This window comes from Cebidichthys violaceus, unplaced genomic scaffold (assembly GCF_023349555.1).
Source record: "Cebidichthys violaceus isolate CVI_PGR_0920_01 unplaced genomic scaffold, fCebVio1.0.p SCAF_17, whole genome shotgun sequence".
NCBI lineage: Eukaryota > Metazoa > Chordata > Actinopteri > Perciformes > Stichaeidae > Cebidichthys > Cebidichthys violaceus.
The window spans coordinates 12,473,873-12,492,206 of record NW_027176340.1 but is presented as its reverse complement, the minus strand read 5'-3'; the positions used below and the strand labels follow the sequence as shown (position 1 = coordinate 12,492,206).

Sequence of the window (18,334 nt, the reverse complement as noted above, 5' to 3'; positions counted from 1 at the left end):
TAATGGCTACATGACATTAACTCAGAAAGTTCATGCTTGCCGGGGAATCTTTATCCACTTTTTGGGTAATTACATGACCTTTCCTTTCATACCACCATTTAGAAAAAGCATTAAAAAGGTAATTGATGGTCAGTTTGCTTTGGATATTCATGTTCCCAGGCCAGGAACACAACTGATTCAGGTGATCCAGCTGTGTTTCCACTAGAACCCCCCCAATACCAAAATGTCCACTTGGACTCAGGATCCAGCATAGCTTAGTACCATGAGATTTGTTGAATACATTAATGCTCTCCAGAAGAAGTGCACTTTTTGGTGATTCCCTGTTTGCAGAGATTGATGCAAAACCTCCCTTATAGTTAACTATGGTGAAAGGTGTCTTATTTGAAGAGGAAACACCTTTTAACACTAAAATTAGCTTAAACCAATCCACCCAAATCCAGGTGTTTTTCAGTGACATTTGGTAAAAAACAACAACAAGGAGCTGGTTTAAATAGTCAAAACAAATTACTAATCTGGAACACATTCTTGATTAGTTTTCAACCCAAATATACAGTGTGGAATAAGCACTGGTTACAAGACTAAAGCCATGGCAAAAGGGCCAAATCTGCAGTTCTGCAGTCCTGTGCTCCAGTTTTTTAGGTGAGTGAAATTCTTGTATCAATTTAATTTATACATTAGCAGTAATTAGCATGTATCGGTGACTGCACTCACCATACCTGGCTTTTTAACTTAGCTCTCTAATAAACAAGCCCTTTTCTTGCTAGCCAAAATTACCATCCCAATTAATATCACAGTTGTGAATATGAGTTAGCTAGCCAGCTAGTGTTAGCTGCTAACTTAGCCTAGTCTCGCTCTTTCCCAGCTCCACCATCTCATCCAAATATGGTCCCTGACAGCGCTGTGACAAGTTTGAAATGAAGAGATTTGTGGACGGTTAAGCACAAAGTATAATTAATTTTCCATTGTTCACGTTGTATAAAGAACAATGTTAGTTTAGGGGTATTGCAGCTTCCTTGTTAAATTACATTTGATTTATTCAGTGTAGGCAATGCAAAGACACTGCACACATGACAAGCAAAATTAAGTTATCCAATAACTTTATGAGAGAAATATTAGATCTGCTGGTTCTAGGACCTCAGTATTTGTCCTCAAATGCATGGGTCAAAACTTGACAAAACACAACAAGTTTCATGCTATATAGTCATTTAAAATGGTCAATACACTGTAGTTAATAAACAGGTTTTGGGTTTTATTAAACAACTTTTAATGAACAATGAATTGCTCGTGAACAAACTCGCCTTTTCATATTATGAACTTGTGGTGGAGGAAGTATTCAGATCCTTTAAGATAAAGTACTAATATCACACTGTGAAAAATACTTTTTACAAATAAAAGTCCTGCATTGGATATGTTACTTAAGTAAAAAAAAGTATAATCAGGAAAGTTTTCGGGAAGCTCTTAAAGTATTAAAAGTAAAAGTACAAATGAAAAAGTCATATGTCTTCTGTGCAAATATTTCCCTCTGAAATGTGGGTATAAAAAGGAAATAGAATGAAACGAAAAAGTATCTCAAAATTGTACTTATGTACAGTTCTTGAGTAAATTGACTAAGTTCCAACATTCCAACACTGTGAACATTAAAACAAATCAAAGCAAAACAAAACAACCCCCGCCAACAAAAATTTAGAATAATCTATGACTGATCACAGTCTCTTTGACCTCCGACAGACAAGCCTCAACAGCAGTCCTGTCCTGGCTTATTGGAGTCCATTAACCAAGACAGCAACAGATATACTGTAGGACAAAACTACATTTATTGCCAAAAGCACCACAGCTGCATTTAAACTAACTTTGACCCCAAAACAAGGGGCATGTAAACAGGTGGGGGAGATAGATGTTTACGTCAGTGTCTACTATATAAATGACCCAGGACAGAGTATGCATTATTATGGTGTTCTATGAAGAGTGTACTCACATGCCACTATGTTGATATATCTGTTCTTGTGCTTGTTGTCAGGGTGGTTGGAGTGCTCTGACGTGATTTTCATATCGGCAGTGCACCGTTGAACCTCCTGGGGAAGGACAGACACACACACACACACACACACACACACACACACACACACACACACACACACACACACACACACACACACACAAACTCCCCTATGTCATTCTGATGTCAGTTACACTTTGGTGAATGGCATGGTGTCTTGAAAATGACTGGCTGCATTTCCAAAGAATTCACTGTGGATGTTTTTAGTGACCCCCTAACCTTTTGTTTAGTAACCACCGTATCAACATTTGAAGTTATCTGCAAGAAATGACGATCTGAAGCGGGGCTGCAATTTACAGAACATATTCAAGCTCTGTAGAGGATTAACCCCTTTTTTTATGACCACATGGCCATTTTTCTAGCAATACATTTGTATTGTGTGGTGTAGTGAACAATGCAGCCTCTAGGGGCTGCTACCTGCGCTTTCTGGTCTCCCGGTCAATTGCTCACAATTGCTTTGACATGGTATGAATGCAGCATGTGACAAATCATTTACAGAGATGGAAAAAACAGGTATTGAAATGTACAGTACAGTAGGTCTTGTAAAGAAACAAAGGGTTCATTTGCACAGGCAGATATCTCTATTTTTATTTATTTTCCTTTAATCTGTTTTTGCACTTCTGGGAACATATATCAAACTGTTGTTGGGCTAATTGTTTTGATAAGACATCTCAATTATTTTTTATTTCTCACAAATCGTGTTTTATTGTGCACTTTGAGTTTCAATCAAACTGGTGTTGGTCTATCTGTTTTTGTAAATTAATTATAATTGGTTATACATTTTGTTACACATCTTGCCCTGTGTACCGTCTGAATGTACGTGATACTTCTAATAATTTCACCATACAGTGCTTTTTGTTGTGGATGCATGCTGCATTTTTTGGGTGTCTCACGTCCACCATACGCTGCAGTCATAACTGTCTACATCTTTTGCACAAAAGCTGCTCTTCTAGTTCTACCTGTTCAACCTCCTCAACCCCTCATTCTCTCTCATTGATATATTATATATATCCATAAATATATTCCATCCCTTGCTAGTCATAATCATTTATTTTCTTGACCTGAGGACATGGTACAACATATCGGGGAGTAACAGTTACAGTAAAAGGACTAGTACTTGAGTTATGGGCCAATTTAAATGAAAAAAAAGAAAATCAACTACGGGATTCACCCTGGATATCTTCTCTTGTTTACTCCCTATATATTTTAAATATATAGTATATATTATAATCATTCTCCTATGTTTATACTGCCTTGTGGTTGTTGCTTACGGTCCTAAAAATGACAGAGAGAAATTATTGGCCGAGCAGCCTGTAAATATGTGTCAGTGTTTAATGTCGAGTTCCTGCCAGGCAAACAGCTGTTGGCTGCTAGCTCAGCATGGCCAACAGGGAGGGCAGGCGCTGGATTTGGCTCTGACCCTTTGGCCTTATTTCCTCTGGAGCTTTACACGCCGCTTGTTTTAGCGCTATTAAACATTGATTCATCACACTAATTGGGAAGGGGATGTATTTTTGGGCGCAGCGAGTTTCGTGGTGAGCATGTGTGAGCAGATCAGGTTGCAGGTATGATGGAAGGAGACAGGGTTTGACTGGAGATGATGTCACAGAGACGGATAACGGCGAGCAGATGGTACACGTGCTGTCACATATACACACATATGTGCGGACCCTTAAACTTAATCCCATGCAACACACACTCACTGGCAACCAACCCTTAATGACTAGTAACTAGACTCTAGTTGGTCCACAATGAGCCTGCAATACTGATCTCCATGGAGATCCTCCATGTGTGAGGAGCTCTGCTGAAGGGGTAACCAAAATTCTTCAAAACATATTCCTTTTGATGGTGGTGTCTGATGGACACTGCATAACCATATGGAGTCTACACAGGCTGCATAATGGCTCGCATTTCACATGCACTTGTGTAGCTACCACCCAAAACTTTTTTTGCACTTCGTCTAACTTTTTCCTGCTACGCATGTAAAAGCTTGAATTAAACCACTCTGAAATAAGGCGTTAAACACAAGTAAACACAAGTGGGACTGCGTTCTGGGGAGTCCTCTGAATCTGATTCTTTATAAAATGCTGCTGTGTAGAAGCCGACAGAATGGTAATATGCGTGTCATGCTGCTAACGCATCCTGTGTACGGTGTAACATGCTGACTGGGAAGACCAGATCACTATTTCATTCTGGTTTTCCCTTTCATTTGTCGCCCATCTTTATCTATGATAACTATTGGATGGGCACTTTTACATCAAACGTTTGAAATATTTCTTTCAATTTCTGGAGCATTTACCTATTTAGTTTTTTTGGCTGGGTGACTACAACGCCATTTCAATGTTGTTTACAGTAAATCGTGATGATTGATGCCCTCGGTCAAAGGAGGAGAAACGCTAACAGCAAAGGTGGCGAGAATGTAGGAGAAGGAGGATTTCATAAGAGAAGGGTCTCTCTTCTTAGAGCACTTTTCTGCATCCATCAAGCCTAAATAAAGCTTTGGGGGGAGAGGGGGAGGGGACACATAGGCAGTGTAACTATTAAGTTACTTATTCAGGGGTCACGCTCAGTCCACCCACTTCTCTATTTCTGGGAAGAGCATGGACCAGGAATGCACAGAGACTGGAGTAGAAGCAGGAAACAAAGCGACGAGTGAGAATGAAAAAAAAAAGAACAAAGAAAGGGGATGATATTTTCACAGACTGGGCGACTGTGGCTAAGCGGAGAGCAGGGTCATCCTTCAATCAGAGGATCAGAGGATCCCCGGCTTTGCTAGTCGCATGTCGATGAGACTAACTCATTGAGTAGTCGGAAAGACTAGAAAAGCACTATACAAGTACAGTCCTTTTACCATTTACAGAGCACAATTGCTTAAGGAGCTTTGGCTGGTGTGAGGAAGCATGTAAGTAGTAGTATAACTAAACTAAATTGCCCATCGCTTGGATTCCCTTCTTGTTTTGTTCATCATCTCTTACTATTGCTGCTTTCAATATGTATGTGGTGTGAAAGTGTGTTTAGACAGCAGAGACACAATATGTTTTTCTCCTTCAAGATTACAAACATAAGGAAACACTACATCTGAGTTTTTCTGAATACATACTTTTCTAAATTGAAATATTTTAGTGATTTGTTTTGTGTTTTGTGCTCTTTCTGACTACATAAAAATAATACTCTATTATATACAGTATATTTATTTAAACTGCAAAATGTTACCAATTTTACATTAAACAAGTGACAAGACAAGTGACAGACTTAAAACAACTTAGAGTAGTAAAAGGAAAAGTATATTCAGCGATCAAATAGTCCTAATCCTGTTTTTTGGATCTCGCATGCATAATTAACCATCTAGTTTAAAGGGACTCACTCCAAGATGAGGGAGAAAAAAACATTAAACGCACTTTCACCAAAGTTATGAGCTCATGACAGAAGGTTGCAGCTACTGATAGTTTTAGGAGATAATGGCTACTTCTGATCTGACCCAGTTGACTGTGCCAGAACCTGTTCCTGTACATTCTTTCATAGGTTTATCACAGCCTGGCCCTCAGGATCTGATAGATTGATTAAAATGTGTGTTCACGTGCAGGTGTGTTTCCAAAATGTACTAGTATAGTCTATACTGCTTACCTCAAAATTCTCAGAGAATCCATGTTGGTTATTTGAGTAGAGTTCAGAGATGTGTTTGATGAACTGCTTGACTGGAATGGCCTCCATGTCATCTGCAAAGAAGAGACAAGGCCAGGGTTAAACCAGCTCCACAGGAGCAGCGACTTGCCCTGGAGCAAGGCACAACCCCCCCCACGCATCTGCCGACTCTGGACAAGTTCTAAAATTGACAGTGCATTACAGAAACAGCAGCCAGGTTTTGACAGGTAAAGTACACGAGTATTACTTGCCTTGTGATTGAGGCTGGGCCAGATCGTTGTCAATGTTTTGTCAAATCAATACATCCTTCACAGAACCGTCTGGGGTTACAGCAATGAGAGAATAAGGGACCTTGGCAAGCCAGACTACTACTACTACTACTACAACTCACAGGCTCAGTTTTCACTAAAAGACACTGAGGGCTCAGAACTGACTCACCAGCACAAGCCCGGTAGAACAATCTGTGATGATGTGAATCACCTCTTCAAACACATAAACGTTGTAAGCACAGTATTTCAACTTTCAAAGTGTTACAGATATCAGCAACTGCATGGCCCATTTCTCTCCTCAAATTGACTGAAAAACTGAAATTGGTGGTTTAGGAGAAATTGGATATTTCCAGAACAATGCCATGTTCTTTCAGTTTGATACTCAAATGCAAAAAAACAATGACAGCTTAGTTGAATGTTTATTTAGCTGCTTTGGAGGTCTCCATTGTATCACACCATTTTTTTCAGTAAATAGAGTTCCCAAGTAGCCATGAAATTATACTGTAGACCAGGGGTCGGCAACCTTTGGCACGCGTGCCACGGGTGGCACGCCGCGGCATAAACACTGGCACGCTGGCACCTCAGTGTTAATACGATCCTCACTTTATCTGTCCCGTTTTCAAAATAAAAGTATCTGCCTCTGTGTCTGTGAGCGTTTGACTGCCTGTATGTGTGACTGTGTCCTGCTTCTTTTCTCTTCTTTAGGACCCGGAGGACACCACTGCGTGCATTTGATGTTGGAGTGTGGCCATTGGTCAGTTAGGTTGCAGGCGCGCAAATTTCAAATCAAAGTGAGTGACCAAGCGCGCTGTCCGCTGTCTTCGTACAGCGCTGCGGGTCTCTCTCCCTCTCTCCGCTCACTGATCTCTCTCTCTCTCATGCCGCTCACTGATCGCTACAATAACAGCTGTTTCCTCATGCAGACTTTAACTGGACAACAGCTGCTAGTAAAGACAACAAGGTCAGCAACGCCTGTAATCAGTTGTCTGCGTTAAATTAACCTGGTAGTCGATCGCGGGTGTCTACGTCATCGTTTCCAAACGTATGCGTTTCCGCCCATCCACACGAATACGCTACCCGGAGTTTTCAAAGTTATTCGGCTTCGGGATTGTTTCTAAACTTATCCGTTTACGGTGCTCGAAAACGCCGACGTAGTGTGGACGCACAGTGTAACCGCAGCAAAACATATGCGCTTCCAAACGAAAACGGAGTAATGTGGATGTACTCTGAGTTAGTCAGATGCTCTTTTTGAAAGCTTGCCAAATAAAGAAACGATCAAGTCACGAATAAAGGACATTCCCACATCAGCTAGAAGTCAGCAGGTGTTCTCACACATGCGCTCAGCCCCACCCGCAGTCGGTTAACAACGGAGCACTCTGAGGCATGTTTGCATCTCAAAGTAACTAACTACAAGCCCCAGATCACAGAGCTCAGTCAAGCAAAGCAGGGCCAGGGATCACACTGACTGTCTGGTAGGCATCTGATCATTTGATGTTGCCTCAGCCTACACTTAGTTTTAGTTTAAATGTGTAGCTGTTTGTTCATGTCTTTGAAATGTTGATGTGGCTATTTTGTTAAGAATACAGATATACTGTTATTGTTTTGAGATGTGCTCTATGGATAGAATAAAATTCCAGGTATATTGGAAATGTTTTTGTATTTTGTGTCATAATTTAACCTTGCGTTATTGTTGATAATGGCACACTAGATGAGAAGAAAATTTCAAACTGGCACTCCATGTCACAAAGGTTGCCGACCCCTGCTGTAGACCATGAGTAAAATTCAACGAGATCCAGTTAGACAGAATTTCCTCATTAAAGGTCCGGAACATCACAATAATGTCTAACTTGAGCTATGATTTAGTCCCATATATATTGAATTAGCCAACGGTTGTATTAAAGTCTGTATGTAGTCAACAGCTGACTGTCAAATGAAATAAAGAAAGTTCAATTGAATAATATCTGAACAATATTTATTGTCAGCTTTCAAATTAAATTGGATGAATTATAAATAATACATAATCAAATAATAAATAAATGCTCTTCTCTCATCTTAAGTAAAATAAGGGCTGCATTCAAAAGTAAATTACAGAAAACTTTTGAAAAAAATGTGCATCTTAAATTAAAGTACTACAATTTAAAAAAAAAAAGATTTTTTTTTTATATATATAAAAAGATGTATTTCATTAATTGCCCTGTAGCTTTAACTTCAGTTAATTCAGGGTGAAGTGATATCAACCAAAAAAGCCGCAAAATTATATTTTTCTCATTTTCTATTAAGAGTGTGTACAGGGACTTTCTCTTTGGTTATTAAACCTCTTGTTTCAGCTCTATTACTCTCTGTTAACATCATTGTTGGACAGTGAATTCATGTGTTAGGATTCTGATCATATTGGGCTCTTAGATCATTTATTTTTTGTGACTTCATTTTGGATGTGAGATGGTATTTTTGCTCAAAAGATTTATGCTTTGTCTCGTAGTGACGCTTCACATTGCTGCTTTTAATAATCATCATGGTCTCTGAACATATGAGACATACTGGTTTTAAACTGTCTGTAGGAAGAATTAACCGATAACAGTCCGTCCATTCTTGGTTAAAGACTCTGGTCTCTCTGGTCTCTGTGACCACTTTTCTCTTTATGGAGAACGTCATGTGAAATAACTTCTCTGACTCATGTACTATTCTGATTGTTTGGCCTCTCGTCCCGTCTCTCCCGTCTGTTTGTATCTCACATGATACGGTTTACAACGCATGTAATTGGTCGGTGTGTTTCCTGCACAGCTGAAAGGATAGAAAAGCTGTGGCCATTTTGTTTAAATTAAAAGCGCACAACAGCAGTTGAGAAAACAATTTCACAACGCTGGCTGTTTGTGTATCAGTTTGTTTTGTTTTATAAGCCAATATGACCAGGAAGTCTTAAGACAATACATTTTTCACTCCCAACTTATAATGACGATCAGTGGCCCTAAGCTTCTAACTGTGATTGTCTTGGTACCCATTTTTTGGACGTAGCCCAGGTGGTGTGTCATTTTCCACTCGTTACGTGCATAGTGTCTTTTCAAATAATAATAAATGAATTAAAGCTGCAAGCAGCATTGATCGGGCCCTTGCAACTTCACGCACGTCGAGGGTACTGGCAGGACTCTGGTTGACGCGGCCATGCATTTCTGCGACCATCATACCCTGCGTGCAAGAGTTAGATGATATTTCCTGCATCGATCAGCAGCGTAGCAAGATCATGTTGCCAGGTCTTAAGCCTCAAATGTTTTGAGTGTACCTCCGATACAATCATAGATGTAAGCCTGTTAAGATCATTAAGAAAATGAATGTGCGTGAATGTGCTTCAGTGTTTGTAACATAACAGACCGTCAGTTTACTGGGATGGGGTTCAACTCCCTGCAGTGTTTTGCTGATTGTATTTGGTTTTACATGAAAGTTAACAGAACAGCAGTGTCATTTGCTTTTACTTGAACACTTTGATTTAACACTGTTTTCATTTTAAGCTCTTCTATAACTTTAGATTGTAGTGTGAAGCATTCATTGTAACATTTATCCTGATTCTCATGTACAAGCTCTGGACAGATCATTTATACTAATGCCCACTGACATGGTTTGAGAACCACTGCTATCTAACTTTTGCTCTCCAAACATCTTAGCTTGCACATATTTAGATCAGAGGAGTCTTTTTCTCATGGTGTGCCCACAAACCCTTTTAATAAGTTCAGTGTTTGGGCCGCTGTAATTATAGAATCCTGCTTACTTCTGTGGTTGCCAGTAGGTGGCGCTATGACTATGAGTTAATATTGGCATGCAGAAGTCCTAAAATCATGACAATAATCAAGCATGTCAAGTTTGGGACAGTTTTGACAAAGTACAGTTGAGTTACAACAGCTTGATGGATGATGGCGAACCATGTAAAATGGCCGCTACACCAAGTCCATGTTGTTTGATGAAACCTCAAGCTTTTAGTAACTTTTAATCGCTACGGTCTTTAGATTATTCTGACCAAATTCTAAACTGATTGGATTAATTCCCAAGGAGGAGTTTGTAGTACAGCACCTTGAAATGGAAAAAAATAAAGAGAAATTCATACAAAATTAAAAATGGCTGACTTCCGGTTGGGATTAGAGCATGGACTGTTAAGAGTTTTTTTTAAGTCTACATGTGACACATCTGCTTACCAAATTTTATACATCTAGGTGAAACGTACTGCGAGGGCTGCATCGTCGAAATATTCTAGGGGGCGCTATCAAGCCGACTTGCCACACTGAAGCATTAAAATCACATCAGATAACTACATTCAGGATTTTAAATATGTTTGGCAAGTTTGGTTATGTTTTGAGCATTTTTAGCCCCTCAAAAACACTTTCGTTTTTCATGGCGAGGAATGTGTCGCCACGGCAACGGCCTTTCACGAAAAAACAAGCTTTGAGTAACTTTACATCACAAAGGTCTTTAGATTGGTCTGACCAAATTCTAAGTTGATCTGATTAATTCCCTAGGAGCAGTTTGTTAAAGTAGAGCGCCTGGAAATTGCAAAAACGACACTAGAAATTCATACAAAATTCTAAATGGCTGACTTGGGTTTAGGGCATGGCCCCAAGAGACTTTTATTTAAGTCCACATGTGATACATGTGCCTACCAAATTTTGTTAATCTATGTAAAACGTACTGCGAGGGCTGCTTCATCAAAATTTTGTAAGGGGCGCTATTGAGCTGATTTGCCAATCTGAACAAATAAAATCATATTGTATAACTACATTTTTAGCTTTAAATCTGTGTGCCAAGTTTGCTTATTTTTCGAGCATTTTTAGCCTCTGAAAATTACCTTCGTTTTTCACAGCAAAGACTGCGTCGCCACGGCAACAGCGTTCGACGAAACATCAAAAGCTTCATGAACTGGCATATTGAACTTCTTAGATTTGTGTGGAACTAATTTGATGTTGATCTGATTTACCTACTAAAAGAAACAAGCCAAAGTATAAAGACATTAACTTACTGTTGCCAGTAGGTGGCGCTATGACTATGATTCAAAATTGTTCTGCAGATGTCTTCAGGCCTGGAGTTTAATCAAACATGTGAAATCTGGTAAAGATCTGATGATGCGGAGTCGAGTTACATCAGTTTATTCGTTCATGGCGAAGGATCGAAATTCGCAGAGCTGCCACGTCGCCACGCTTCGACAACTTCCTACAATTTTCACAATGAAGCATTATCAAGGTCTTAAGGCTTTTGTGACAAAATTTGAGAGGGATCCGATTAATCTGTGAGCAGTAGGGTGTCAAAGTACACAACCTATGACTTCCTGTTGCCACTAGGTGGCGCTATTACTATGATTCTAAATTGTCATATACATGTGTTCAGGGTCAGGATGTTATGACATATGAGGAATTTGGAGCAGATTAGGCAATGTACAGCCGAGTTACAACAACTTCCTGTTTCATGGCGAATGGTGTTTTTTTGCCGCCACGCCACGGACACATAGTTCGATAACTTTTTGATCTTTGAGTATCGTTTCACTGCCAAAGTCTCAAGAGCATACTGACCAAATCTGAAGGCAATCGGGTTTAATCTCTAGGAGGAGTTCGTTAAAGTACGGCGCCTTGAAACGGTCCAAAAACGTCATAAAATTAAAAATGGCCGACTTCCTGTTTGGTTTAGGATATACCTCCTTTTGACTTTTTTGTACGTCCCATCACGTTCCACATACCTACCAAATCTCATACAGCTCGGTGAAACCCAAAGTTGTGGCTACTCTGTAGGGGGCGCTATCGAGCCAAAATGTCATGCCGCAGCTGGACACCCAAATAATGCTGGAATTTTCACCACGATTGAATTTTGTGCCAAATTTCAAAAGATTCCCAGTATCCCAAGCACCTCCTTTTTGCGATGAAACTGGTACGATAATAATAATAATAATAATAATAATAATAATAATAAAAAACATTAGAATAACAATAGGTCCTCCGCTCCGACTACGTCGGTGCTCGGGCCCTAATAAAAAACATTAGAATAACAATAGGTCCTCCGCTCCGACTACGTCGGTGCTCGGGCCCTAATAATAATAATAAAAAACATTAGAATAACAATAGGTCCTCCGCTCCGACTATGTCGGCGCTCGGGCCCTAATAATAAACATTTGAAGAACAATAGGTCCTCCGCTCCGACTACGTCGGTGCTCGGGCCCTAATAAACCTTTGAAGAACAATAGGTCCTACGCTACCGATGTAGTCGGTGCTCGGGCCCTAATAATAAATATTTGAATAACAATAGGGCCTTCGACCCGACTTCGTCATGCTCAGGACCTAAAAATAATAATCCTTACAATTTCAATAAGGCCTTCGCTGGCCCGACGTTGTTGGTTGCTCGGGCCCTAATAATTCTTTGAATAACAATAGGGCCTTGGACCCGACTTCGTCGTGCTCAGGCCCTAATAATAATTCTTTGAATAACAATAGGGCCTTCGACCAGACTTCATCGTGCTCAGGCCCTAATAAACATTAGAATAACAATAGGTCCTCCGCTCCGACTACGTCGGTGCTCAGGCCCTAATAAACATTTGAAGAACAATAGGTCCTACGCGACCGACGTAGTCGGTGCTCGGGCCCTTATAAAAAACATTAGAATAACAATAGGTCCTCCGCTCCGACTACGTTGATTCTCGGACTCTAATAATAAACATTAGAAGAACAATAGGTCCTCCGCTCCAACTACGTCGGTGCTCGGGCCCTAATAAATAATAAAAATACTAACTTTAACTTTAAAATAAACTTTGAACGTAGGTTTTTAGGTTGTCATGCACAACAAACGTACTTAATTAGGTTTAAGCAACACAACTACTTGTTAAAGGTTAGGAAACAAAACAACTGGGTTAGGTTGAGGCAATAAAAGTACTTGGTTAGGTTTAGGCAACATAAGTACTTGGTTAGGTTTAGGCAACAGAAATACTTTGTTAGATTTAGGCAATAAAAGTACTTGGTTAGGTTTAGGCAACAAAAGTACTTGGTTAGATTTAGGCAATAAAAGTACTTGGTTAGGTTTAGAAAATAAAAGTACTTGGTTGGGTTTAGATAACAAAAGTACTTTGTTAGGTTTAGGCAACAAAGGTACTTGTTTTTCTTAGGAAAAGATTTGTGGTTTGGGTTACAATAAGTATGTTTGTCACATAAATGTGGTGTTAGCAAAATATGCAAGCACGTAACAAAGCTACAATGAAATGAGTCAACGTTGGATTGGTTTCACACTGGACAGGAACAGAAAAGTCCTGTGTCCACTGTACTTGTTATTAATCTATACACAGTCTTCTTGAAATAATGCCTGCAACAAATGCCTTACTAAACCCCAAAAAGAGAAATGTGTGTCCCTACAATGATCTCTGCCAAGAATGATGCAAGTTCAGTAACATTTCAGTTCCATTGATTTACCATAGATGAGCAAGCAATTAACAACATATAGAGAGAGCTTGAATAAGTCATTTTTCTAGTTGTGATGTTGTGTTGCTTGTGGGAGCTTTTAGTGGGACAGCACAGGACTGGAATGCATGCTTCATCAGCCATTAAACATTTGCATACAAACAGCTGCAAATTGGTAGTCGTTCTTCCGACACAGACGGCATTAAAAAGCTGAACTCGGCCCTGATGAGTAGAGCCCGTTCAGTGAAAAATCATTACACAACAGCGAAAACTTTCTCACAGCGCCCCTTGGTTTAATCTTCATCAAATATTAACAAGAGCATACACTCGCTCGCTTTCACTTTGTGTCTTGCGAGACACTCAATTAGGTATGCAAATATGTCAAAATAATTTGTGTGTCAGTAAACACAGCAGGCTGCGGAGTGTTCTGGGTCTGAAAGAGGCAGTTAGCTACATGGAGAAAATATCCAATATCTTTTCATTGCTTTGACATAATTTACAGACAGTAGAGTACAATCGTTTAGAACATAGCATGTACTGTAAAATATCTGTTCTGTTACTCCAGAATACAACATTATACTGTACTGCAGCAAAACACCAGTTTGGTGAAAAAAGCAGCACAAAACAACGCGGTTTCCTCCCAAATACAAATCATCAGTACACCTAATGCCCTCCACAAAGTGTATTATGGCAAACACGCCTTATGCATGTTTTTTTGAGAATAATTAAACGTCACACACAACGTATCTGTATGTGTCACTTTGGGTACCCCATCGGTTAAAGGTATAGTGATGTGTTGTACAGCACAATATTTTACAACACTAAAATGCAACAATATATATTGACAACACACATCATTCAGCAGAAAATGGATTACAATATCGAGTAAATCTTGTTATTTGACTCTCAAACAACATGTGAGCAGTGCCTAACTGAGGTAAATTTTTGCCTCACTTCATTGCTCGAGTGTTGTTTTAGTCTTTTGGCAAAACAGACGTGTTCTCCAATGGACGATGCAAAACTAAGACACACTGATTTCCAATCAGGAGGAAAAGGACTAAATAAAGACATTCATTCATAGTTTTTTTCAGTCTTCAGAAAGTGAAAACTTTCTAAACCAGAATTACCGCCTCTGTTTGTATGTCTTTGCCAACCAGTCAAGTAGCAGATTACATCCATGTCTGTCTGAAATGTCATCACTTCATGATTTTATCCTTTTTAGACATTTTTGGGAAATTCGCATAATTAGCATATGAGTTATAGCTAAAAATTTGTTTTTATGATGTCATAGTAGGGCTGGGCGGTATGACCAAAAATGTATATCACGGTATTTTCTAAGATTATACCGGTTTCACGGAATATCACTGCTTTTTTTTCTCGTTAACGTATTAACTAATTAATGCCGAAAATTATTGACATTTTTAACACAAGAACCGGTCGGCAGCGAGAGGTGAACAGCTGTTTGTGTGGCGTGTCTTCCGTCTCTTCCTGCTTCCTTCATCTACATTCCCCTGGGTCCTAAGACCCTCCAAGTACAGCTTCGCATCACCCTCTATGTACCAACTACATTTATAACAAATACCACACATATTACACTCTAATCAGTGTTGCATATGTGTCTAACCAAAATACCCCAAAAAGCAAAAAAAATTAAAAATTAAATAATTTTTTTTAGAGTTTTTAAAGTGTTTTTGTTTGTAATATGTATAATAAGCATATCATTTAGTTATCGCTACTGATAATTTAACAAACATAAAAATATGACGTAGATAGGTTTGCATTTTTCAAGGTGTACATTTCAGATTGCATCTATTACACACATGAAAATAACTCACGTTTTCTGCTGAGGTGATGTAAGTTGCTTGTGTTACCACCAGTGGCATCAACAGTGGCTCCAAACTTGCAAAACATTGGATTTTTTAAAACCAAAACACTTCCAAACAGCAGACACAGCTCCTCTCTTGGGCACAGACTCTATTGGTGCATCTCCGGTCTCTCTTTGTTCCTCCTGCATCGCTCTTTTCTGTTCTTTAAGTAATGCGACGGAGCCTCTCCCAGCAGTTAGCAAACTGTTGTGCTAACGGCTAGCTACCGAGCTGTACCCAGCATGCTGTGCAGCGGTGAAATTTTATAAATGTACAATTATTTGTGTCACAAATTGTTTATGTGTCACAAACTGTTGTGTGCTGTGGTGTTGCCCTGTTAAAGAGCGTTAATTGTGGGTTATTGCTGTGTTATGAAGTTATAACCATAATTTAGGGGTCCCTCTCACTGCATAAGTAGCTTCGACCGTAGCACTTTTCGCAACAAACAATATAGTTTGCTTCCTGTTGAAGAGTGACAGCAGTTGTTTTGGCTATACCGGTATGACGGTATATGAAAAATTCATATCATACGGGAAATTAAAACCGGAATACCGGTTGAACCGGTATACCGCCCAGCCCTATGTCATAGTGACCTTTGACTGCCAAATTCTAATCAGTTCATTCTTAAGTCCATTTTGATGTTCAAGCCAAGCTTGAAGAAATTACATCCAGACAGACTTTGATGATGTACAATCGGAGGAATTCTACTGCAATATGATTGAATCATGTTTGTGTGAATCATTAAACCTCAATTATCAATTAACCATATGATTGTTTTTTAACAAATTGTAATAAGTGGGAGTTTTCATAGATATTAATACCAAAACAGCAGCATTTTATCATACATCTGTAATGTTTGTTTGTGTGTGTGTGTGTGTGTGTGTGTGTGTGTGTGTGTGTGTGTGTGTGTGTGTCGTCTGGAAGGTTCTGTAGTAAGTGGCTGCTGCCGGCAGGTTTTAAATTCAGCACAAGTCTTAAAGCGGATTATGGGATGCGCAAGGCTCTAGGTATAAGCTTATTGAGTCAATTAACACAACGAGCATATGGTCATACACCACCCAGTCTGCTGCAGTGGATTCTGATGTCCACACAGTGCTTCCTGATATTCAAAGCTATGTCACACTTCTATATGAAATCAATGGTGACTCCAGAACAGGAGTTCAGAGGGCCTCTGTTCCTGCTGGGGGACAGGACTCAATGGCAGACCCCCTGCCATTGTCAGTGCTGGGCACACTGGCCCTGGTTTCCATGGAGGCCTTTGGACTCAACCAATGCCCATTGTAAGCCCCCACAAGCTTGAAATTGATTTGACAGGTTTGAATCTAAACCCTGAACCTGAGGACTAGAGCTGGAACAGCTTTCATGTCCTAGGATGTGTGTGTATTCTTTGGAATTGGTGAACTGGGCACAGCCTCTCTTGCTCTCACCACTTAAACCTTTTTACTGACACAGCACAGGTTTGTGATGTGGCCATAGATCATATTTTTTAAAGTCTGAGCTGGTCATCCAAAAATCTTATTGCTAACACACACTAAAGACTCCAAGGTGTCTAACATACTTAAAAGACTCTTCTGCATGCACCCGTTACAATGTTTTTTTTTGTAATTTGCTTGACCTTCAGAATAAAACCAAAATCAGAATCAAGGAATCCCTTGCTGTTTCGTAGAGATATGGACTTCTCAGATAAGCTTGTTTAAAGGCACACAATGATAGTCATGTGCTCAATGTTGCTTTTAAAGGGGATGGTTCATTAGTCAAGGAAGGATCCTCCAGCTATATTGACAAAAGGCCAACAGGACAAGTTTTACTGCTGAGCATATGGTCGGCTCTCAGAAATGGACACCACCTGCTGCATTGTTGTTGGCTGCAGGGCAACAGGAGATTCATAGTGTGGATCCTTTGAGGAAAAGTTGGTAATGCTTAAAGTTGGGGTAAAGTCAAACCTGAGATTTGTTTCTACGCACAGTAAATGTGAAAAGACGGTGAACTCTTTAGAACTAAATTGTGGAAATAGACTGTTAAACTTTTTCACAATTTTTGTGTTCAGGATTTTTTGGACAGGCCTGTTAAATCATGGCTCAATGATGCAGCGCCCCCCCCCCCCCCCCCCCGAACACTGTATAAAAAACTAGAGCACATAGTTTCAGTGGTCCTGCTGCTCAATCGCCAGTTACAACACTTAGTGACCACAGCCATTGGAGGTAGTGGCCGTCTGGCATACTGGGAGTAATCCCAGTTTTTACCTGTGGTCCAGGTTAGTCCCTGTCTGTGTCTTTATCGGCTCTCTCTATGTGCCTGTCATTGGGACTGCCCATGCGAGTGTGCTGCACACGTGTCCAGACCAATCAAAACCAAGTAAGTTAAACTTGTGCTGACGTCATAGGCTCCTCCGTAGCCCACTCTGTCGCTACTGTTGCGGCTGCTAACAAAACGAGTCGTTTCACAACCACAATTTGCTGAAATGGGTCTGATTACATTTGGAAAGTCTAGAAGAGCAGCACGATTGAAGTATTTTATCCCCACCCAAGTTATTACAGGGCTCAACCGGACGTTAGCCAGCGGAAGTTAATGGCGGGAGTAGTTCAGTCGAAATAATTTGATGACATAACACCCCAGCCTTTCAGAGCAGCTTTTTTTCATGATTTTGAAACCTAATTATATATATACTTGCCAATTTTCTTTAATCATTTGAATTTGGCTGGGTGGATAATAACATGTTTTGTGGTGTGACTAACTCATAATTATTTTTGTTTCACCCGGACTTTTAAAACATGAGGTCCTGCATCCTTTATGCATCCATGTGTTTTGTTGTACAGTTCCAAAGTGGGGTGTGTGAAGCAATGTTATTAGGATCAAATATAGTATATTCAATTAACTCTAAGCTAAACTGCATTATGTTCAACATATCAAAAGTTGACAAGACTAAATAGACCAGCCCATATATTATATATACATATATATATATATATACCTAATCCAAAACATGAATAAATATGTTCCATCTACTTAGACTTGCCCAGCAAGAAACAAACAAACCAACAAACAATACATCTGAAATATCTGTAGCATCAATTCTTGTGGGCTTATTGA

General features: G+C 39.7%; 1 protein-coding gene across 2 annotated transcripts in view; it reads right to left on the bottom strand.

The window, feature by feature from the left end:
• The window catches only part of LOC137874016 (receptor-type tyrosine-protein phosphatase gamma-like), a 598,619-nt gene that overhangs the window by 22,811 nt on the left and 557,474 nt on the right, over window positions 1–18,334 (bottom strand). For both annotated transcript variants that reach the window (XM_068712605.1, XM_068712604.1), the window contains 2 exons: window positions 5,681–5,772; window positions 1,976–2,072 (listed from right to left, as the gene is read on the bottom strand). In XM_068712605.1, coding sequence (XP_068568706.1) covers window positions 1,976–2,072; window positions 5,681–5,772 — 189 coding nt within the window. The remainder of the gene's footprint in view (window positions 1–1,975; window positions 2,073–5,680; window positions 5,773–18,334) is intronic.